Below are 25609 nucleotides of genomic sequence, written 5' to 3' on the forward strand. Positions count from 1 at the left end.
CTATTTATTATATGTATTAATTATTTTTAAATTAAAAATTTTTTTTTGCCTATGTGATTTGGAAGTATGGTTATATAAAGCAATAATTTAGGAACAAACTTCAATTGGTATTTCTTTACTTTTACCCATTGGAAAATACTAGAATAATGAAATAAAATTGTAATTCGATATAATAAAATGACAAACCTGCTTATGGTATATAGATTTATTAGTTTATGTGATGATATTGTCAAATATCCTTTGACATAAAATTACTCAATTTATGTGTGTTTGTTTATTGATTGCTTAATGTGTATGCAATTGAATACGGTGTAAATTCCTTTAGGTTTTATTTAAAGCATGTCATATATATATATTTGAATATATATATATATATATATATATATATATATATATATATATATATATATATATATATATATATATATATATATATATATATATATATATATATATATATATATATATATATATATGTTCTATATATATTCTATGCCAAATTTCTAACTCGACTACTTCCAACAATCGAATAGATGTTTTCAAAGTTCCGTGGAAAAACTGCCAGTTGAAATCATGGATTGATTATACAAAAGTTAGGTATGTAGACTGTTTTTTTTTCGATTGAGCATATCTTAGAATGTTATATATCATTAGAAAGCCCTTCAGTACAGTATTTTAAAGATGAAAAAATTATTAAAAACGAACAATGTAAAAAAAAGTTATGAGTCGTTTTTAGTCGCAAATTTTCGATATATGGATTTATTGAAGAAACTGGTTCCAAAAATTTTTTTTTTCCACTGAAATTATTATAACTTTGTCAAATCTTATCCAAATGCCTAAACCTTGGTATCAAAAGATAGATGTAAGAGTAGGCTACAAGTTCACATAACTCTGCAGATAAAAGGGGTGTTTAAAGGGCTAGAGGGAGTACCGGAAAGCCATCGTAACTTTAAAAAAATACAAGTTTTTCACACGTAAGAGTGTTTTTCTGATAAAATATGTTATCTTTATACATAAAAAGTTAATCTGATTTGCTTCCATTCCATTTCCAAATATTAGTGTTCTATTTTAGATTAAAGGATGTCACATGTAAAGGATGTTACATTCTTATAAATATTTTAACCTAAAAAACAATGATTATATTTTGTGTTAAAAAGTTAAGTCTGATTTGCTTCCATTCCATTTCCAAATATTAGTGTTCTATTTTAGATTAAAGGATGTCACATGTAAAGGATGTTACATTCTTATAAATATTTTAACCTAAAAAACAATGATTATATTTTGTGTTAAAAAGTTTAAATTACATTTTCTTATTTTACAGCATATACAAGTGGTGTATAAATTGACATTAGAGGTGGGACATGTGCCATGCCCAACGAACCCCCCCCCCCTCCCAGTCTTATCCAACTTAAAAAAAAAATGTCAATAAAAATTAAAAAAAATATTTTAAATTGTGTTTATTTGAAAAGGGAGAAATAACTTTACAAATCTTACCACATTACAAGATGCAAGTTGGAGTATCCACTCTAAAATGCCTCTAAAAAGTATATATAAAGACTTAATATATTAAAGTTTAAATTCAATTTGCCTAAACAAAGAAATAATATATAATAATTTATTAGAAATTAATAACATTATAAATAATGTAAAAAACTAAACTATTATTTCAACAATAATGCAAGTATAATTTTGAGGAACTGTAAACATAAGGTAAACTAGTTTAAAATCAAATAACTATTAACAAAGTCAAACAAACAGTTTAAATAAACTAAAACAAGAATAGTAAATAAGTATGCAAAATACTCTTCACATTTATCAACATTTGAAATATTCTATATTCTAAAATCATTAACATATACAAACTGATACAAACTTACCAGTGATAGGATGTGTAGATTTGACTAAAAATAAAAAAAAAGTTGTACACAAAATAATTTGAAATTGTCAACAGTAAGTTACAAATTTAACAATCGTCAAAGCTGTTCTGTTTTAAAATGTAATATGAAACAATTTAATATAAAACAATTTAATATAAAACAATTTTATATAAAAGAATTTTATATAAAACAATTTTATATTAAATTTAATATAAAACAATTAATTGTGAAAATGATAGACTGAACAAATAATATGAACAACGTATTAATCAATGATAGCTTTAAAAATGTTAATGAGAGTAAAAATTTCGTTCCACTGCACTTTGAGGAATAACAATACTAATGCATTAAAATGTATATAAATAGAAACATAAATTCAATAATCATTCAGAAACATTTCTAAATCATAAGTTTACAAGCAGAAGGTTGTGTACATGGAACTAAAGATAAAAAAAGTTTTTATAAAAATTTGTAATTGATAAGAAAGGTATGTACATGTTTGCAAATAATAGTTTTTAAACTTACTAGTCATACTATGACTAGTAAGTTTAAAAACTATTATAAATATATTATCTTTATATTTTAATAGTTATATTTTCATTGTTTATTTTCATTTCATTAGTATAGTTGTTGCACCTTAAGCAGAACAGCTTTGACGATTGTTACATTTGTAACTTACTGTTAATAATTTCAAATTATTTTGTGTACAACTTTTTTTGTTACTTTTAGTCGAATCTACACAGCATATCTCTGGTAAGTTTATATCAGTTTGTATATGTTAATGATTATAGAATTAGCTTAAACTTTTTAATCTGTGAATAGATTTTAAAGATTACTAATTTCAAAGTCATTATTTGCAATAATTATTTTTTATTACAAATTTTGAATTTTAATTACATTTTTGTCTTCAACGAATCGTAAGTTTACCAATTATTACTTTTTAATTTTTCAGTGACTACTATGGCTCTTAGTAGTCGCTGAAGATGTAACTAATGATTTCAAAGTTGTAATTAAAAATAAATACTGTAACTGCTAAGATATGCATAAACATATTAAAAAGTAAAACTTTGTAAACATACCACTTATATCAGATGTAGAAACAACATCTGATATAAGAGGTTAAAAAATACTTAATAAAAAATTTATATTTCAGTCTTCGAAAATATATACACATATTAAAAAGTAATAATTGGTAAACTTACGATTCGTTGAAGACAAAAATGTAATTGAAATTCAAAATTTGTAATAAAAAATAAATATTGCAAATAATGACTTTGAAATTAGTAATCTTTAAAATCTATTCACAGATTAAAAAGTTTTAGCAAATTCTATAATCATTAACATATACAAACTGATACAAACTTACCAGAGATATGCTGTGTAGATTCGACTAAAAGTAACAAAAAAAGTTGTCACAAAATAATTTGAAATTATTAACAGTAAGTTACAAATGTAACAATCGTCAAAGCTGTTCTGCTTAAGGTGCAACAACTATACTAACGAAATGAAAATAAACAATGAAAATATAAAGATAATATATTTATAAGCAACAAGATAACATTAGGAATAGTTATAAACTTATGTAAACAATAAACACAGATAAAGATAGTATACAATAAGTAAAAAACATTAACTTATGTTTTTTAAGTGTTTCTATATTAGAAAGATATTATAAATAATTACTAACATTAACTTATTGTATACTATTTTCTTTTTGTGATTATGTTAATGTTTTTTTAATGAATAAACCCAAAATTTATGTGATTTATACTAATGAAATCTCAAAAAATCTACAAAAAGCCAGGTAGGATCTAAAAAGAAATAAATATTAGACATGCTTGTATAATGATTTAAACAATAATCCATAGATAAAGAAGTATATAATCCAAAAATAATAAAAGACAATAATAATGATATCTTTTGTTATATTTTAAAAACACGAAGAAGTTTTTTGTTAAGATTAAACTAATGTAATATGAAATATTTTTATTTATATGTGATATCTTAATAAAATTGTCAACTGGTACTAACAGTTAACAATCAATTCAATAGTTTAATAGGCTATTATAAACCACATATAAATAAGTATATTACATACTTCATTAATTTAATCTTAACAAAATTTCTTAGTGTTTTTAAAATATTAAATGTTAGTGTTTTAAAATATTAAAACTGTTGCAATTGAATACCAACAGTTTTAATCTGAAACATTAATCTTTTTTTATATGTTACATAAAAAACTTTTTACATTAATCATTATATTTTGGATTTGAAAATATTTGTTAATACTATTATCATGAATAAAAAAATTGAACTTACTATCTGTTAGTGCATCTAAAACAGTTTTATTAAGCTTGTCCATATTAAATTTAATCTAATAATATAAATTAAAATAATTTAAAATAAGATTTTTATTTGAATCGCCACCTTATCCGGATTTCGGCCCCACCCGGATTTCGCTTACCAAAAAATAAACCAACAGAAAAACCGAAATTAGGTACCTAAAGTCCAACACTAATTAGACTAATTGCTTATAATTATTTTTCGTTGAAATTTGGCATGTTCATAGAAAATGCATAAAGCAAACTATTTTAATAATAAAAAAAGCGGACTCTACATTTCTTCGACTACAAATCCAAGTGACAACATCAACCAAATTTTCATGCAAAATTCTCAGCAAAATACTCCATAAAAAAGTATGGTAGCGATACACAATATTTATATAAAAATCAAGCCAAACCTTTCTTCTTTTCAAAAGTCGTTAAGGTTTATATATGTTTCTAAAAAGAACCACATCAAAAAACCGTTTGCCTAAGGCTACCTGAAAAAAGTGGTATACTTGGTATAACACTAATTAAACTAATTGCTTATAATTATTTTTCGTTGAAATTTGGCATGTGCATAGAAAATGCATGAAGCAAACTATTTTAATAATAAACAAGGCGGACTCTACATTTCTTCGACCACAAATTCATGAAAGAACATCAACCTAATATTGAGGAGCAAAATATCCCATAAAAAAGTTTGTAACCATGCATAAAAGTATTTAAAAAATCAAGATTAGTTTTTCTTTTTTCTAAAAAGTATCTATGTGTATATATGTTTCTAAAAAGAAACTCCACAAAACTACGTCTGTCTCACGCTGCCTAAAAAGAGTTAAAAAAACGAGAACCAAAATTTTAACATAAAAATCGGTTTCGTAAATCGCGATTTCCACGTACCTAAAAAAGTGCTCCTTTTTTGCCAAATCACGAAAGTACAATGATCAGGGTCATTTGTGATGATATCTTTCATACTTGTTTATAAAAAATCTATAAATATCCATAGCTTTTTTATATTATCTGTAAAGTATTCTCTAACTTTATCTACTTCTAATCTACACTTTCTTCTATATCACTGCCTCCTGATTATCTTCAACTGTACGCTCTACATGCTCGCTCTCCATACAATTTTTAAATATATTCAACATTACTTTCTTTTCTTTTTTCTTTTTTTCATGTAAATAATGACTTCATAATGACTTAATAATTTGATTTAATTATTGTGTAGATGTATTGCAAAAATGAATCCTGAAAAAGGAAATTAAATCGGAAAAAAACTGGTAAAAAACAGTATTTCGGACCTCACCCAACAGTTTTGAGTTTTGTAAACGAATTAGCGGTGTTTGAATGGACAAAGTATAAACAGATCAAAAGACGTTTTGTTTTTATTTATTATGATTATTATAATATAATATATATAATAACTATTATAATATTGTACAATTTGTCATAATAGAAAACTATTTGTTATCATAAGTATTATATAATATATATTATAACTACTATAATATAATATAATTTGTTTATATTTATTATAACTATTAATACTATGATAATTATTTCATCAATATATGAGGAGTTCATCTGGAAAACGTGATAAGTCCAAGTAAATTGAATTTAAAAAAACTAGTAAAAACTGAGCTACTCATAGTTGCGCATCAACAGAAATTGATATATTTTAGACTTAGCACGTTTTGCATATGATCTATATGATTAAAATAGATTTTCTTAAATGTTTTGTAAGTGGCTAAAGTACTCAAAACTACTGAGTTTTTTTATGTTGTATTTGAAGTGTATTATATTATAATTTTTAGTAATTTATAATACGAGTAGTTTCTTAATAGTCGAATTACATTTTTATAACAACATAAATTCTATTCATTTATTTTCGACTTTCGTGTAAACTTTGTAAAAGTTTAAGTAACTGTCTATTTGCTGAATTAACGGAGTTTTTCCGTTAATTTGAACGGAAAAAATGAAATACGGAAACCATTAATTTTACGGAGAAAGTGCTGTCTTATCAAACCTCTATTCCGACGGTCTCCTTTAAGTCCGCAAACATGAAAATAAAGGCAAATCAAAACTTTGCAAAATAACTTTATTCCAAAGATATGGTGCACGATAATCAATACAAAACTGATTAAACTTGGTTCGGAAAAAAAATTTGGTTTGGCGAATCATTATTTCTTAGGGTATATTTAATGATAAGTTTTAAGGTAAGGATATTTTTAAAAGCGTTGCGAACTAAATTATTTTTCCACATACATACAAAACATAAAATATTGAATACATTTAATTCAAATGTAGTAAGTAATCTCATTTCGTTAAATAAAGGCCTTGAATGAAAGACGATCCGCAAAATTAATAAAATGAATTGCGTGCTTTTGACGGTTACAAAGATGTTTCAATCGATTATTATCAGTACTTTCCCAAACAATATTTGCATAAACTAAATAGGTATGGATAAAGGAGTAATAATGTTGGGACAAGCTCTTTTTATTTAAATAATCTAGTTTTATACAAAATTCCAATATTTTCAAAAGTTTTGGTAAAAATGTAATCAATATAATGTTTTCATGTAATTTGTTTATCCAGGAAAACTCCTAAAAACATTGTAACGCAGTCTTCTTTGATCACAATTTGGTCGGTAAAAATTGGAGGCAGATAAATGACAACTTTTTTTAGTGTGGGTCTGGGGAGAAATCACACGTTTTAGAGGAGTGCTCAGGAATTTTGTCGCTCAAGATAGGTAACTAAGAGCATGGGGCATACTCAAATTTCTAGTATGTTGATACTGGTGTCGAATGAGAATGTCTCGCAAAAAATTAGGGTAATTGGAGCTAAACCAACCCCGCCCCGACCCCGTACTTCACTACGCGACCGTGTTATGAAGGTAATTGATGTTTAATTTACTTTACAAGTTAAAATTTAGTTTCGCTATTTTAGTTATTATAGTTGCCATACATATGCTATAAAATTATACCTGAATATCAGAGTTATTAGAGGGAGAAAATGTGAATGTTTTATTTGGAAAAACGGGCGCAAATCAAAAATGGAAAAAATATTGGCCCCTATGATTAAATGCGTGTCGGGAAAACTTGTTTATCAAGGCACTGAAGATTTTTCAAATAAACCTGCAGAAAGACTATTTTGTCAAGATTGCTATGCCCAAGTGGGACAAGGAGTTCCACATCCCTGTACGAATTTAGAAAGACAAAAGAATTTGACTGCCATTGCAAAATCAACATCCCCAACAACGCAAGGAAAAGTTCTGTCCAGCTCTATCAAAGATTTCAGCAAAAATGACTCAGGGATCACCTTAGCTTTGAAAACTTTTTGTCCGAAGCAACTCACTGTCTCTTTCGGAAAGACTGAGGTTGAGAAACTTTTCTTCTCTTTAGATAAATTGAACAAATTTTAATTAAAGCTACATTCTAGGTAAGTTTTTGTTGCTTAAAAATACTTTTAAAAATAAATTTGTTGTGAGTTTAAAGCCAATTTTTGTAATTACTTCATTATAATTTCTAAGTAATTGCAACATGATTGAAGTTGCACGATTTCTGAGAAGTGAAGCAGGACGAAAAAGTGTGGAATCTGGTTTCAATATTAAACTGATTGAGAACAACGAAATGATTGGAAAATTATTCAATTGTGATAAACTCCCATTGCTATTAGAGTTAAATGAAAGCGAAGAGGTAAGTAAACTATTACCCAAAAAATATGTTTTTATAGTAAGATTGCAATTTGTATCATTCATTTTGATTTTTTATGAATGTATAGTTGGTAGAAAAAGATACTCCTATTGTGTATTGCAATGACATTGAAGAGCTTGTAGCAATGTACTATTGCTTCATCACAGAAGTCAAGGAACAAATGATGTTGATATCAAATTAGATGAAGATGGAGGACAGGAGTTCCTTAAAGTTACACTGTCAACAACCCTAAAACAGGAGTTAAAAAATAATAAAATTCCAGAGAAACTGAGCAAGTGTGACGGATATGCGTGCAAAGATTTTAAAAATTCAAGCATTCACAAAACTGTTATATTAGCCATTTTGCCTTCATTAAACGAAAAATAACATAATATGCGGTTAATTTTGGGTAACTTAAACATTTCATCCTTAGATTACACAGTATCTGAAGATCTAAAGGTTTTGCTTCAAATGGTTGGAAAACAAACTGCAACCTTAAAGCACCCTTGTCCGTATTGCATGACGCCATCTCTTGACTTTCAAAAACCTGATCATTATACTCTAGAGTCTTTGTGTAGATTGTACGACCAATGGATGGCTGATGGTGCAAATTTAAAAAAAGCAAAAAAGTACACAAATCTTGTTAATCCCTCTTTATTAACAGGCGACAAAAACAAAAAAATACTAGAACTTGTAAATATTCCTGGTATACATATACTGCTAGGTGTTGTAGACAAAGTTTGAAAAGAGATTGAAAAAATATTATTTGAAAACAAGGAGTGCGGGTTACAGTATTTTAACCAATATCTGTCTAAGATAAACATCTGCAAAGTGTCCTACCAAGAGCATTGTTTGGAAGACAATGCTTGTAATAAATTGCTTAAAAACATAGACAGCTTCGAACTTTCTTTTCAAGAGTCTAGTCTTGGAGTTTCCGCTGCCAAATATATTAATGTACTTAGAGATTTTAAAAAAATTGTCCATAGTTGTTTTGGAAAATCATTAAGCTCCACATATTTTAAAGATTTAGAGGAGTTCTCTTCGAGCTATAGAAATCTAAGGGCTACAATTCCTTTAAAGGTACACATAGTTGAGCTACATGTTATCGAATTTATCGACATGAAAGGTGGAGTGTTCGGTATGATAAATAACTTTTAAATTCGATAAAAAATAATTTATAATCTTAGTAATTAAACACTTTATTTCAACAGTTGAATTGTAAATTTGCATAATTTACGACGAATATTTATTAATTAAACTTGCATTTCTTTTATACTTATACTATTCATTGGCTTAGGTTGTTGGACCGAACAAGCTCTTGAATCCATTCATCAGGATTCCAATCAGTTTTGGCGAATGATAAAAGTTGGAGAGCATAGTCCAAACTATGAAAGCTACTTTAAAAGTGCTTACAACTACAAGCACTTTTAAAGTAGCTTTCTATTTGCAGGAATGTAGTTTGTAAAAAGTAAAATATTAAACCTATGAACAAATGTTTAGTATGACTTTGAAATGTAAAATATCAATCATAATCTTACCATAAAGACCAGAATTTTTTTTTTTTGACCGTAATAAATAATTGTAGCAAACCCTTCTCGTCCCTAATAGCCCTCCGCAGGTATGGTTCCTCAAAGCACTTTTACCAGGTTATACCAGGGTATGGTTCCTAAAAACACTTTTCAATTTTTTGCTTGTTTTGTATTAAACCAGATCAAAATTCATCGACAGATTTCAAATTGCATCAAAAAAAAAATTTTCATTTAAAAGTTGAGACAACTTAAAGTTATTTCAGGGGGTAATTTTAAGCTTTGCATAATTATAAATCTTAAACGAAAAGAGATTTTTTGATCAAGTTTTAATTCTGTCAATGAATTTTGATCTAGTTTGTGATAGAACAAATAAAAATTTTTACGATTAAAGGAGACGTAGTTTTAGGAAGGGGGCAGTTAGGGGTAGGGGCGGGGTTGGTTTAGCTCCAATTACCCTTATTTTTTGCAAGTTATCCTCATTCGACACCAGTATTAACATACTAGAAATTTGAGTATGCCCCATGCTCTTATTTACCTATCTTGAGCAACAAAATTCCTCCGCACTCCCCTAAAATATGTAATTTCTCCCCAGGCCCCCACTAAAAAAAGTTATCATTTACATTTTTTGAATGAGGAAATGTTTTCTAATGATAATCAAAAAAAAAATTTCCGGGGATGTGTTGCAAGGTCTTAGAGTATGTTTCTATGCACCGTGTGTTTAAAAGATAATTTTAAAGACAATTCATTAGAATAAATGCAATCCTGAACCTGACCAAGATTAGTTAAAAGAAGTTACTTGTGTAAGCAATACAGTAACATTGAACGGGAGATTTTGGATATGTATTGAGAAAAATATTTTATCTAAAGGAATACAAAAATTAAAATTAATGATTGTATAGTAGTCACAATATTACCATTCATTCATTATATAGTAGTTAAGTAAAAAAATAAATATAAATAGCAACTAACAGGTCACGGTGGAGCAATTTTCACAGCAAAAAAAACAAAAACATTTATGTATAGTAACTTACTAGTGAGCCAGCAACACGCCCGAGGTTCTAACATAACAAAAATGTACAAATAGCAACTTATGGGTTAGGGTGGATCAATTTTCACGGCAAAAAAAAAAAAAAGTTTAAAAATAAACATTTCTGAGTAAAAATATATTTTTAAATTTAGATGAATTCTTGAGGTTCTTTCTCGGAAACAAAAATTTTGATGGATCCTAATTTTAGTGAAAATTTTAGAATAACAGGGTACTCAAGAGATATCAACAGGGTACTCAAGAGATGAAGTACTTTATGCTGATTTTGACAATATTACATTCAATTGAACAAATTGACAATTATTTCATTCAATAACAAATTAATAAAAAAAAAGATTTTGTTTGTTAAAACTCCTTTTCTACATAATATGCAAAAAAGTAGGTTTATTTTTTGCAATTTTTTCTTCAACAAAAAGTTTTATATAAACTAATGTATTCTACAAGCATTATTCTCTGCGTCTTTTGTGTACCAGGTTGACAATATTTAGAAAAAATTTTATATTAGGGTTTCACAAAAATCTTGATTCCTAGAGGCATCTCAAGAAAAAAATTAGAAAGAAAAAAAAAAGTAAGGTTATTTATTTATTAAAAGACAACGATTCGAAACACAGGCAAATTTATTTCAAAATATTTTCAAATCGCTCTATTACGGGTAAAAGAAATGCGTAGGCATGCGTATAAACTATACGTAGTACCGTACCGTACGAAGTGAACTACCCCAAAGGTTCAGACAGAACAAAAACACACATATATAGTAAAGTACGGGTGAGCAGGGTAATCATGATAATCCTAAATCTAATCTGAACTAAAAAAAAATGTTAAATTTTTATCACAACAGGCGTTATATAATAAAAAATAATTATTAACGGACTCTCGCTGTTTATTTGTGTATAACAAGTTTCTTCTAAATGAAATATTAAGTTATGTCAAATATGTTAGTTTTTATTACAACAAGAATACTCAATGTGCTTAAAGAACAGAGCATTAACAAATTAGTAAAAATTTAGATAAGTTTATATATATATATATATATATATATATATATATATATATATATATATATATATATATATATATATATATATATATATATATATACTTATCTAAATTTTCCCCATCAAAAATTGACATCTTATCTCTTTCTCCCCCACCCCTTCCTCATCCCATCTTTAATATAAAAATATATAAGTATACATGCATATGAAAATTAATTAATAATCTGGGTATTCAAGCAGGGGTTTCAGTAACTTCAAATCTTCCGCGGAACCAGCGGGATTGCAATTTCTAACCATCACCTAAAAAAATGTAATAAAAAAATTGAAAATGCTTTTAAATTCTTAATTAAAAATTTTTAATTAATTGGAAGTGCGAAACTAAAATATTTTACTACTAATAAAAAACGTGCTACGTTAATTGACCATTTAACTACTTTTCTAAATAATTCGCAGCCTTATTTTTTAAAGATCTTAGTTTGCAAAAGATATAGCTAATTGTTGCGTTAGGCAACCGTACTTCGACATCGCTAAACATATCTAAAAAGTCCTCACTATTTGTATGGTGAAGCCTTGTATTTTCTTTCTTATCTATAAATGATTTTGTAGTAGTAAGTAAAAAATATCTGTTACATTATCTATTTGAAATATTATCTACTGCAATAAGACGAGCAGAAGTCATTTCAAGAAGCTCTTAAAATGGAGTATAAACTTGTCACCAATTATAGAATGTTTGGCTCAAGCAATTTTCTGAAAAATTCAGTTAATATATGGTCATTGACAGTAAAATAATATATATTTTAAGTAATTTTAAAATAAATGCATATCTTATAAGTATATAAATATAATTAACATATATTGATTATAATTATCTATTTATAGCAATTATAAATGAATCGGTGAATGTTAAAAGGGCCGGAGTCCAATGATGTAAACTTTTTTTAGTTTAACTTTTAGGGAAACTAAAAAGAACTGCATTTTCCCACGTAGTAAATTTTTTAATGGTTTAATAATTTTTCAAATGTAAAGTAAATGGTTCAATAACTTTTTTTTTGAAGGTGAAAATCATTATCCTCTTCAAAAAAAAAAAGTTATTAAACCATTAACAAAAATTTACAACGGGGAGAATACAGTTTTTTTTAGTTTTCCTAAAGTTTACATAGTTGGACTTCCACCCTTTTAACATTCACCAGTTCAAATATATATTAGGATTGTAATTATATATAACCATACTATATATTTATAAATGTTATTTGTATTTGGGCAACAAACCATTTTAATAAACTTAAGTTAAGTTTAAGTTAAAAATTAAGTTACTTAACAATATAATTATAGAAATATAGCAATTACGCAATTATAGGGGAGACCGGGGCTAGTTGGCTCGGTTTTTACTCTAACGGGTGATGCGGAAGTTATCGAACAAAATAAAAACGTCAATAACTTATTTATAAATAAAAAAACGAACTACTATTATTTTTTTTTTTAAATAAAGCATTTATCTTTTAATAAAAATATATTATTTTTTATATGAAAAAAAAACCACCATCTGCAATTGATCTCAATTTTGCTCTGACGCCTTTCATATGCGACTGTAAAAAGTTTAAATCAATTTCTTGTAGTTTTAATTTAATGCAATCAATCAAAACTTGCTCTGTTGAAGCTTGCCAATCTCCCTCGTAAACTTTCTGTGCCAAATGTCCCCTAAAATTTTCAATTGGTCGTGCTTGAGGCACATTTGGGGGATTGGATTCTTTATCAACGTAAAAGACATATTGGTCCATCCAATTTAGAGAATCTTTAGAATAATGAGAACTTGCTAAATCTGGCCTAAATAAATAGTTACAGTCTCCATGATACTTGTGAATAAATGGAAGAAGTCGTTTTTCTAAACATTCATTAATATAGATTGATGAATTGATCGCTACAGCGTTGGAAGTGCGAAACAATGGCTCGGACATACCACGGTCAGATATGGCTATCCACATTAATAATTTTTTTGGAAATTTCTCTTTTCCTATAAAACGAACACTTTCTGGGCATGTCTTTTTGTTGTTTGTGTAGTATCCAGAATTTCCAGGCATGTTGTCCCCTGCAAAACAAAAGTATTTTTCGTCATCGATGATTAGAAGCGATTTTGTGTTATAGAGTTGGTTAACTAGTTTCCTGCTTTTCTCTGCCCTTATTTGTTGTTCTATAGTGTATTTTGGAATCTTTTCACGTTTTCTATATTTAATATTCATTTTTTTTAACTACCAATTGTCGATTGATTTACACCGAATTTAATACCTATTTTTCTCTGACTGACCCCTTTTCGATTGACAAGTCTCGTTAATTCAGCTTTCTTTTCTCTAGTCCAGGATGTTGGAAGACCAGAGTGCTTTCTATCAGAAAACGATTGAACAGTTTCAAGTCTTTTTAGGTTATCATATATTGTACTTCGAGCAAATCCTTCCTTTTCAAAATGATTTACGATTTTTTTTTTTAATATTAGGTTTATTAACAAAAAACATTTTTAGTCGATTTCGAAATGATTCTCGTTCAGCTGCATTTAACCTCATTTTAAATAATTGTGTTTCAAATAATAAAGTTTATATTTTATAGAACGTTTATGCCTACGCATAAAACCACAAAAACTAATTATTATGCTCAAATAATGAAATTAGGATTTGTCCGATAACTTCCGCATCACCCGTGAGCATCATTATGAGCTCTGTAACCCTAATAGTTCATTTTTTTTTAAATATTAAAGTGTAGTCTTAAAGAGTATGGATTAGGGTAACTTATAAAATTTGAATTCATTTACAAAAAAAATTCTTGGGGCCTTTCCGGGCCCTCAAACAAAAAAAACCGCTAACTTACCCCACCACGGGGTAAATTGGCGCAAAGTTTAAAGATAATTATTAATGCACTATTAAGTGCAAAATTATTAGAAATGTTTTTACTATTAAGTTTTGCAACAATTTTATCCCAAAATTTAATATTACTTTTAGCTGGTACCAAATATTAGTCCGTATAAAAGCCAAACAGTAGCCCACTTTTTATCCGTGAAAAAAAAAACTAAAAAAATTTATTTTTTTATTTTTTTGTAAGAATTAATTTTTTCAATATTGTTAAAAGTTAAAAAAAAAAAAAATTAATTTTATAAAAATATATATTTTTTTTCCATAGTAAATGCTATGAGCCAACTTACCCCGTGAAAAATTTGTCAACTTACCCGAAAGCTTTTTTTTTAATAAACAGTCTATAGATCCTGAAAAAGGCAGCTTTGAAAAAAAAGTCTGACTGGATATAGTAAACCAATTGTCACTGGAACTTTTACAATAATTTTTTTTCATACGACTAACTATTTTCTTTGTAAAGTAAAAAGGAAGCGATGTTCTAAAAGTTACGTTTTTGTCCAAAAAACGCATAAATCTCAATATCTCCCATGCGCATGCGCAAATTCTGACGATACCACAGTGAATGATGAAATGGTCAATAAGGAGGTTTTTGTGTAATTTTTGTCACATTCTGATGAAAGGCTCTGAAGATAAACGCAGTTCGTCAACTTACCCCTGCGGCCAACTAGCCCCGGTCTCCCCTATGATTAAAAAAAAGTTATTTGTCGGATAAACAAGTAACACTACAGCGGGTGGCCATTGAAATAGGGCCATCGAGTTTTCTACACATTTTTGTGAAATTTTATCCATAATGTAAAAAAAAATAAAGGTTTACGGTTAAAAATAATTAAAAATTGAAAGAATAGTTGTTTATTATCAAATATAAATATAAAAACAAACGAATTTTTTTTTTATATATAAAAATTGTTATGTTATCAATATTTTGTAAATCCACTCTTTGCTGCTATAATAGCTTCTACTCTCCGTGGCATGCTGTCAATGCATTTCTGTGCTAATTCTTTTATGTGAGGGTTTCGATGCCAACCTTCAATTAGTTTTTAATAAGTTGGGTTTTATTTTCACCCGTTCTTTTGAAGAAACCTCCCGTTTTAATAGCTCCCACAGGTTTTCTATAGGATTAAGATCCGGGGAATTTCCTGGCTAATCCAGCAGTGGAATTTTTTTCTCTCCAAGAAATTTTTTAATGGGTTTTGCCGTATGGCATGGGGAAGAATCTTGCATAATTATAAATTTGCCATCTGGAAACCATTCCGAGACTTGAGGAATGAGCTTTTGCTCCAAAACTTCTTTGTATTGGTCCTGCCTCATTGTCCCTTGGACTATGTAAAGCCTTCCCGTACCCTTACCACATATAACGGACCACACCATAATTGACAATGGATATTTTACTGTCTCGATAATGTAGTTTGGATTAAATTTTTCACCCACCCTTCGTCGCACAAATGAGGCTTTGTCGTCCAAGATCTGAAACGTGGATTCATCAGAAAAGCGCACCTGAAAAAAAATGTTTCAAAAATGTTAGTCTTTCATTAATCTAAAGAAAATCAAGAAATAAAGCAGAAAAAAAAATGTTTCAAAAAATGTTAGTCTTTCATTAATCTAAATAAAATCAAGAAATAAAGCAGAGCCCTGGGCGAGATTTCTACGGCGCCCCTAGCTCAATTTAACCCCATTCAAAAAAAAAAGGCAAAGGGTAAAATAACCAATTAGTTTCGCCCCTTTATATTCGGCGCCCTGGGCCATCGCCCAACCAGGCCCTACCCTAACGCCGCCACTGTTGCTAGCAACAAAATACTGTTGCCTACACAATAATTTGTAATAATGTCGTAAATAATTATGAAAAATTGTGAATTTTACGCTTAAAAGGTGAATTAATGCTGACAATATAACAAAAAACGTCATGGCCCTATTTCAATGGCCACCCACTGTATAGTGTTACTTGTTTATCTTACAAATAACTTATATATATATTTTTTAAATAAATTTTACAAGTAACACTAGAGTGTTACTTGTAAAATTTACTAGTAAAATTTATAAAATTTATATTATTTATATTTTTATAATCAAAATAGTTTTGTTTTTATTTTTTATGGAAAATAATGTAAATATACATGTAAATTAATATTATGGAAAATAATGTACATGTAAAGTTAATATTTTTTTAAGTCTACAAATGTAATAAATAAACTAGAGAGTTTATACGTGGGTTTATAAACTAGTGAGTTTATAAACTAGTGAGTTTATACGTATAAACTAGAGAGATACGTATAAACTATACGTGGGCATTAAACGTCTTTGGACGTCCGATGCCCACTGAATATTTTCCTCATTTTTATGTTTTTAAATTATGATTATTATTGTGTTGTTATATATTACTCTTATTATTGTTGCTGTTGTTAATATTATTATTAATATTACTATCATTGTTATGTTGTGTAGTTTTACACAACATAATAATGATCATCGCAACAATAATAGTAAACCTAAATTTAGATTTTTACTATATATTAGTATTTGTGTTTTATGTAAATTTCCCTGAATGTAACAACTTTTTAGAATATATTTCAGATTCTATTAAAATTTAGTTCACCTTTCGCAACAGCAAATTAATAGAAAAAAAGTGATCATGTTTTAGTCTTTTTGATAGCGTGTGAGTTCACGGCTCACATATTCTGATATGTGATGGATTACTGTACTACTATGAGGTCCGCTGCGATTCATTTTTTACGCCAAAATGAGTGTATTCACCAGAGTACTGTTTTACTAATTTATAAGAAATTTTTAAAACTTATTATTAATCATTTAAATTAAGTGTTTTTTTTTTTTAAGTTTTTTAGGTAGTATTTTATTTATTTTTTAAGTAACTTTTTATTTTTACAAGATTGCTTCGTATTTATACAGTTTTATTTAAAGTTAGTAAATACAAAAAATTATCCATCCATATATATAAAAGCCCTTCATTCTTAATTGTTTAAGGGTTTCATATAATCTCATTCAGTTTATATTCTAATTTAAATGGTTAAAAATGTAATTTTATATAAAACAATTTTTTTAGCATTAAATAATGGCATTTCCATTGCTATCGTTAATAAATCAAAACGTCAGCATGGCACAAGATTTAATGGGAAGGCGAGATGTAAGATTTTTTTTTTTTTTAATTTGTTATTTTTATAATGTATCTTTAACTATTGTTATATCTTTTTTATTCACATAACATTCACATCACAATATTTTAAAATGCTGTAAAGTTAATTCCACAGTGCAACGAAAAATATTTGATAATGATTTACAAAAACTTTACTCTCTTATATCTTTTTTTATAATTAAACTAGAACCTTGAGGATTTTTGCATCAAGTTGTTTGATTCAACTTTTTTCCAACTTTATACAGAAAGTACAATGTTTATTATGGCTTCTCTTATATATTATTCATGCCTAAGACCACTTAATAAAATTTATCTTTTCTTGTTAAATAAATATTTACATTGAATGAAATAAAAGTAGTAAAAATATTGCTATTAATTTGGGATTGCTATTCTGTGTTTTGCAATTTATTTGGAAAACCTATCTTAGACCGTTTAAGATTTGATAACATAATTACATGGTTGATGGTTGAAATTTGGAACACTTGTTAATGAATGTCTGTTCTATAGTTTTTTTCCAAAAATTTGTTTTTTAATGCATTTATACTTTTGTTTTTATTCATTTTGAATAAAAAGATAATATTTTTGAAAAGTCTACAAAATTAGTAATACTTAAACTTTTTATGAATATGAAAATCAAAAAACTTTTTTTCTGTACCGCTAGCTATGTAATCAAATGTGTTTTCAAACTTGGATGATTTTGAAAAAATTTATCTAGTAATATTCATAAATTTTTGTTTTTATTTTAAAACAATCACACGACCTTAAATATTTTTTGAGTAAAATAATGCGATTTACTTTACTGACTTCAAGCCTGTTTCAGTTAATAATTAGGATTAAGTAAAAATTCTTTTGATTTATAGTGACTGTACAATGTGTATACTTTAATGATAAATATCTGAATCATATATTTTTATTTTATAAAAAGTGATGAATAATTACCAAAATTTAGCCAAGTTTTTCATTTGCCGCGTTTAATCTGAAATTGAAGAAAGTTTTTATTAATTCATTCAATGTCATAAGGTAAAACATTTTATTGGTGTTTATATTCTTTTTACAGAACAAAATTATCTCTAATATTTCAAAAGTTATAAATGTTTTAGTAACACTCCCCCCCCCCCCTAAGTGAATATTAAAAAAAAACAATAAACCTTAAAGCTTGTTTGAAACAGCCGTGTTCACAGCAAAATTTCCATACTTAAAAACAAGGCATTTTGTCAAATATCCATCAGTTTTTTTTGCACAAAAATTTCAATAACTTTAAATCCACTTAAATTCTGAAGGTGAAAGACCCCTCATTTTTAAGTCTTTTTATGCACTGTACATCTATGTTAATCATATAAAATATGTTGACAAAAAAAATCCAATGCAATGTCTAGTAGAATTACATAGTTTTAAAAATAGTATTAGTTTTTACAATTTTTAAAATTTTAAGAAATTTAAGTTTTCATTATAAAACCAAAATACTTTGAACTTTTTTCGATTAAATTTTTTTTTCTTTGAAAATTTAATAGTGTAAGTTTTTATATGTTTTTATATGTGCATAGATCAATTATAAATTTGTATGTGCGTATTATCAATTTTATATGTGCATAGATTAATTATCAATTTGTCATCAATGAAAATTGCTAGAAATTCCATCTTAATCATATAATCAGCCTGTGAAATTCAAAGGATATCAGGTCTGACGTACAAGTCGTGCTTTACCGTCATATTGCAAAGATGTGTCGGCTTTTGCCTTTGGATTGCTGAATGCTGCTTGAATAGTAAGTGATGGGGCCGGGGCTCTGTCACTTACTATTCAAGCCCCGTCACTTATTATTCAAGTAGCATTCTAAAATATGGCTAAAAATGAAACTGTTTGCAAATCTTAAATACTTTGGGCGTGGACAAACAAGGCGTGAGACCGCACGCGTTTCCCGGGAAGGCTTGTGGTATGTTAATATTTTTATTTTTAAAATGAAACCTAAACCTTTTAAATGCAATTTTTCAATTAACAACTCAGAAAGTTAATTGAAATTTATGGAATTATCAATGATGAGTTTCTAAAAAAAAGATCAAGATAAACATTTTGGCATATTACAGGCTTGGACGGGAATGGCGTGCGATCACGCGCTTGGTTTGACCACGCATATTATATATTTTTGAAAATATAACCACGGTTGCTTTTAAGTTTTAGAAATGAGTCGATAAAAAACTGTTTAAAATAGCGTTAGAAATAACTTTTTATTGTATTTCAAGTTGATCGTTAATCTTTTTAAAAACTTTTATATTACGTGAAGATTTTTAAATACTATTACTATTTTTTTAAACTTTAATAATAAAATGCGATATATAAAACATTTTTAAATAAATCGATTAGTTACTTGCAATGATTCTTAAAAGTGGACACTTTGTATTTAAAATATCCAAGAATGCTAATTGAATTTTTTTTTTATTGTATAAGAAGTCGACAAAAATAGACGTCATGTTCAGTTGAACTAATAGGTAGAAGTTAGAAATTATTTGCACTCTTGCGCAGTGATTTTAAAAGTATTATAGTGTTTTATTTTTGAATGAAAATATCCGCGGAAGAGAGTTAATGATCTTTTACTTATAATTAATATTTGTTGTGACAGCCTTTATGGACGACATGCATGTATATTTTATGATAAATGTAAAAGCTCTGATTTTTTTAAATGTATTTTGTTGGATTAAAAAAAACGGAATTGAGAAGACAAATACAATAACTTTAATAGTCCGATTCAGATGTTGAGCTATATTCGTCGTCAATGGAGCTTTCGTCGGAACTATCGATTGTTTCTAGTGCAGCATCAGTGCCCTCCATTGATTCAAGGCGAACCCCCCTGCATTTATTTAGGTATATATTGAGGGCACTATTCAAAATATCATCTCGTTCTTCTACGGTAAAATTTGGATCATTCCCGGCTATCAATATTGCGTCTTCCATTGTCTGGTTGCTCATTTTTAAACGACGATCACTTAGTATCAGGGTTAGTATACTGAAAATCCGTTCCACTGACGAGTTTGAGCAAGAAATGCACATTATTAGTTCAACAAGAAGAAGAAGGTTTGGGAAAGTTTTTCTATTAATAAACTCTGTGTTTATTAATAATTTAAAAGAATTCCATTCAGAGAGAACCATTTCAACTTTTAATCCTGCGTATTCTAAAGGAATTTTAAATTCCCTTATTAATAAAGAGATGCTAGCATCGCTGTACATAGTACATATTGTCTGCTGTCCAAAATTGGGGATCCAACCAACTCATTGATTCAAAGACCTTGTTTGACAACGAACTAAATCTATCGTCTATTAATGGTTTAATGATGTTGACTGCAGTTTTTCTAACTTCTATAGCAGCATTAATACTATCAAAGTTAATGTTAGTCATATCGTAAAGCTCAATGTCAACAAATTCTGCATTTGTTTTTTTTAACTCGTGGCCATCTTTGAAATAAGAAGAAACAAGAGTAGTTGTATCATCTTTGTACTTGATTCTAAATTTTAGTAAATATGAATCAAGTATATCGTCTATTGTTTCATTACTTAATTCAACCAAGTAATACTTAGTTAGATCTATGGCTGGTTTTACCTCGTGCTCCATTAACGTTTTTTTTTCGAAAACCAATGATAACGGGCTCAATTTCTCTAAGACGTCTAAGTAACCGCAAAACATGCATAACAGTCGGTAGTCATGCAAACGTTTGGAGATTCCGAAAAGTTTAGCGCTCATTTCTGCTGTGGTATTGCGATTGACAAGTGCGTTTTCAAAGCCTACAATAATTGCAGGCCAGTTATGTACCAATCTTGTCAATCCTCGTCTTCTGTGACTAACAAAGCGTTGTTTAACTTTAATTCAGAGAGAACCATTTCAACTCTTTCTCATCCTTTGTTTTTCGTGCTTGAGAGCCATCAGAAAGTATGGAGAAAAAGTTTTTCTCTTTAACAATTTTAGCAATTTTTTCTTTAATGGCATTAGCAATGCAGGAGATAAATTGACGTGCTAAATACAAATGAAAATTAATTTGATCTTTGTTAATTTCTTAAATAATATCAAATTAATTTAAAAAATGATTTACCTGCTCGATTGTGGCCTTTTCCTTCTACAAGTTGCACACCATTAAGTCTTTGGCATTTGATAAGTACTTCAAAATGGCTATGGGGCATGCTTGGTTTTAAAGCCATTTCGTATGCTGTTTTTATCATCTTAAAATACGCTTCACGAATGTTTTGCTTATTAAATAAAGAGTTCTGGTTATCTGGATTTATAATGTGGCCTATTCCAGTTTCTTCAGTTGGGTTTCTCTTATCGATTTCCAGCGCCAGTTTATGGATATGACCTTCAAGATGACGATCAACCTATTTTAAAAATCAAAATTTAAAAATTAAAAACTTAATATAAAGACAAATTTATAAATTATCGCGGGAAAAATATTGTACTTAATATTTGTGAATAAAGTAAAAACTTAGTTGAAATTATTTTCTGTATTTGCAAATTCAAATGAGCTTTTAATTTTAATCTTACCTGATGTTTTGTTACCACACTATTTCCCTCAATAAACGCCTGCAAAGAACCAACCATTACTCCTCTAACTGAACGATCACTTAAAATAGCAAACTTGTTTCTTGCGCAAACCTTACACCATATTTTGATAACTAATCCGTTTTCTTCAGTGTAACCGATAAATTCCTCTTTCCCCCACAACAGAAATGTTTTTAAGCTCTTTGATACTGGCTTATTAAATTTAATTATTTTTGGAGCCGATGCCATTTTTAAAACCTTCAATACTTAAAATTATATTTAATTTTTAATCTGTACAAATCTTCCATTTGCTGCGAAACGCTTTAATAACCTAATTTCTTTTGTTTATGAAATTATAACATTGCATTGTAATAATGTAATAATTAAAAGAATTCGCTTAGTAAGAACTATTTCTAATTGCTTTTTTTTTTTACTAATCATTGCTTGAAACAATTGAAAATTACTACTTTAAAAAGACTTTAAAATAGATTTAGTTATTAAATATTTGGTATATATATATATATATATATATATATATATATATATATATATATATATATATATATATATATATATATATATATATATATATATATATATATATATATATATATATGTATATATATATATATATATATATGTATATAATTAAATAATATATATAATACTCTTGTTTATTTATTAAATGGTCGTTAAAAGTGATTTGTAAACGCGTTTCTGAAACTTTTATAAAACATCACAGAAGATAAAAGTTAATTATTTGAAACGTAAAAACGTAACTTAAAATAACTATCGCTTTGAGTTCAATTTTTTTTAGTTTAGTTAAAGTTTTTTTTATCTTTTTCGTTAATATTCTTTTTTTTTATATTTATTTAATGTTCCTTTTAATTTAGTTTTGTTAATATTTTTTAACGCATTTCTCAACTGCTTTAAAAATATTGTCAAAAATGTCTAAGCAACCGTGGTCAAATTATATAATTTTTTTTTTATGTGTGTGGTCAAACAAAGCGCGTAATCGCACGCCATTCCCGTCCAAGCCTGATGTTAGTTAATATCTTATACCCGTTGATATATGCACCTATTCAATTAAATTTCAAATAATCATAATAACTAATTATTATAATGACATAATTATTAATAAACAACAAAAACAGTAAATTCAAAACTATATACACTTAAAATAAAAAGCAAAATTTTATAAGTTAGCAAAATATGAACCCATATCTCCACCTCAGCATACTCTGTCACACTATATAAATAATCTCAATGAAAATTATTTACTTGCTTTATTACTTGGTCTGACATCTGTCAAAGTTTGGCCATATCTTCAGTTTTTTTGTCATGAATATGTCTAGACATATCTTTAGCCACTGAGGAATTTTTTTTATAATAGGAATTATTTTAAATACAACTTAAAACTTTCTTTATATTTTTAAAGTTTAAAGATAAAGATTGTATCATTTATATTATTTTAAAACAATAGGCTTATTTAACTTTTTTGTTGTAAAAGTTTATAAAAGTATATTTCAATATATTTCTTTAATGATTTTTTAAAAAAGTTGTTAAAAATGAAAACATCTAAATTATCATCTTTAACATCTAACATTTTAACATCTAAATTATCTATAAATTTTACTAAATTATCTAAAAATGTTCTATTAATGGATACTGGACAATGTGCCCAGTATCTTTTAATGAGACATTTATAAATAATTTACTAAAAATTACAAATAATTTAGATGTTTAAGTGTTTCATTTTTGAGGACTTTCTAAAAATGATTGCATAATACAGTAAGTAATAGGCAAAAAAATATAAGTAGTTTTTTCAAAAAATTAAAATTACCTCCAGATAGTGCCATTTTTCTTGAAACCTTCTTGAAAAAAAGTTGATTGTTATTTAAAATAACAATCAACTTTTTTTGCATTGTTTTTTTTGCATAAAATGCATAAAAACAGCTTTTTATGGAACTCTTAGTTTCATGCCTGTCGGCAATCTTCAGCCATTGTGTATAATTCATAATGTAAAAACATTTTTAAAAAATCATGTGGCCTTGATGATGTCGAGAAAAAATTTATTGATCTTTCAGAAAACATAAAGATTTTAATGTTTAAGTATATGGATTTCTATATATGGATAATGGGGCACAGCCCCTACTTTTTTTAGCGAAAAATTGCAATTGATTTTTCACTACCTAGACTAAATCTCTGACTTTCAGTGTTTTCAGAGTTTAACACTAGCTGAAACTCTGAAACTTTTTGCATATCTGTAGTGTCAATGAATGTGCAAGTAAAAGTTATTCCCAGGGTCCTAGAAACAAGGGGGAGTTGCGTCATGTATCGCTCTTTTTTATAACGGGATCTTATTATATAGCAATATATTTTTCACTACTTTCCAGACAAACTGGAGCTCTGAAAATTTTAGCATTTTTGTAGTCCTGTTGAATATGTGTTAAATTGTTTTGAGGGCAGACAACTACTTTTCTCCAAAAAAAAATTTTCTCAACCTTAGCAAAGTAAAGATAATTTTAAAAATAAACTATACTTTGGTTTATACTTGTTCCATTTGGTTTTTGATCATTATGTATTTATGGATCTTTTTTAAAATTGTAATTAGTGTAAATAATTGTATTATATATAAACTATTATTGTGTTGCGTCAGAAGGAACATTGTGGGTGTGTCATATATTATACTGTAAATAATGTTTGTAATGTTTATTATACCCTCAGAGATATTTACAAATGTATATATATTGAATAAAGATATTCACAAAGACAGAAAGAAAAAAAACAACAAATATAAACTTATTAAAAGCCATTTCAGTCATGATTATTGTGATAAAGTTTGGGGATTTAGTGTCACAGTACGATGGTTTAGGTGAATTTTCAGAATGGATACAAAAATTGGAACTAGTAGCAAAACTTCAAAAAGTTGGCAAGTTGCATGCGGTGATCCCCCTTATTTCTTTCTAGCGAGGTATTTGCTGTTTATCAAAGCCTCAGTGATATGATAAAAGAAATCTACAATGAAGTGAAAAATGCACTGACTACTGCCTTCTCTGCTGACAGCATACGAAGAGTTCATAAATACATCTAGCAGAATTAACAAGGCTGAGCAATGCTAATATCATCTCATGTAAGCGAAAAGTGGATAAGGTGTGCATCTATTCTCGGATTACCTGACAAAGCAAGAAAACAACTGCAAACTTCATGCTTAATATCAACCATGTTGCTGTACCAGGTTTTTTAAAAATTAAGAAGTTTGGTAATCTTAGGACAAGTTCCTCAAGAAAGCAGACAAAAGAACATAACGTGCTATCGCTGTGACAAAGTTAATCAATTTGTATCCAGTTGTATTGCAGATGGCGATGCTAAGAAAATCTTAACATAATTGTTTTAAAGAAAGCATACCTGCAGATTCGTGTTAATGAATGCATTATGTAAATATCAATTTGTGGAATATAAAGGGTAGCATTACTGTCTAACAAGATTGGGTTTGGGTTTGAATATAGCACCCAGAATAATAGTTAAAATTTTAAGAAAGGTATTGTCTTTAGACAAAGTTGTTGAGTCTGGGACAGATTCATTTAT

At 27.7% G+C, this 25609-nt stretch overlaps 1 protein-coding gene and 1 long non-coding RNA gene across 2 annotated transcripts in view; both read left to right on the top strand.

Annotated features, from left to right (window-relative positions):
- Nucleotides 1-464: 464 nt before the first annotated feature.
- On the top strand, nt 465-5541 carry LOC136081767 (uncharacterized). The gene is made up of 2 exons (XR_010639088.1): nt 465-597; nt 5427-5541. It is a non-coding gene; the product is annotated as an uncharacterized LOC136081767 (long non-coding RNA).
- An 11810-nt stretch (nt 5542-17351) lies between these two features.
- LOC100201447 (uncharacterized) overlaps nt 17352-25609 on the top strand; it is a 44110-nt gene continuing 35852 nt past the window's right edge. The window contains exon 1 of the mRNA XM_065799823.1: nt 17352-17492. Within this exon, the coding sequence (XP_065655895.1) occupies nt 17421-17492 (72 nt within the window). The 5' untranslated portion in view covers nt 17352-17420. The remainder of the gene's footprint in view (nt 17493-25609) is intronic.

The sequence above is a fragment of the Hydra vulgaris genome, chromosome 06 (genome assembly GCF_038396675.1).
Source record: "Hydra vulgaris chromosome 06, alternate assembly HydraT2T_AEP".
NCBI lineage: Eukaryota > Metazoa > Cnidaria > Hydrozoa > Anthoathecata > Hydridae > Hydra > Hydra vulgaris.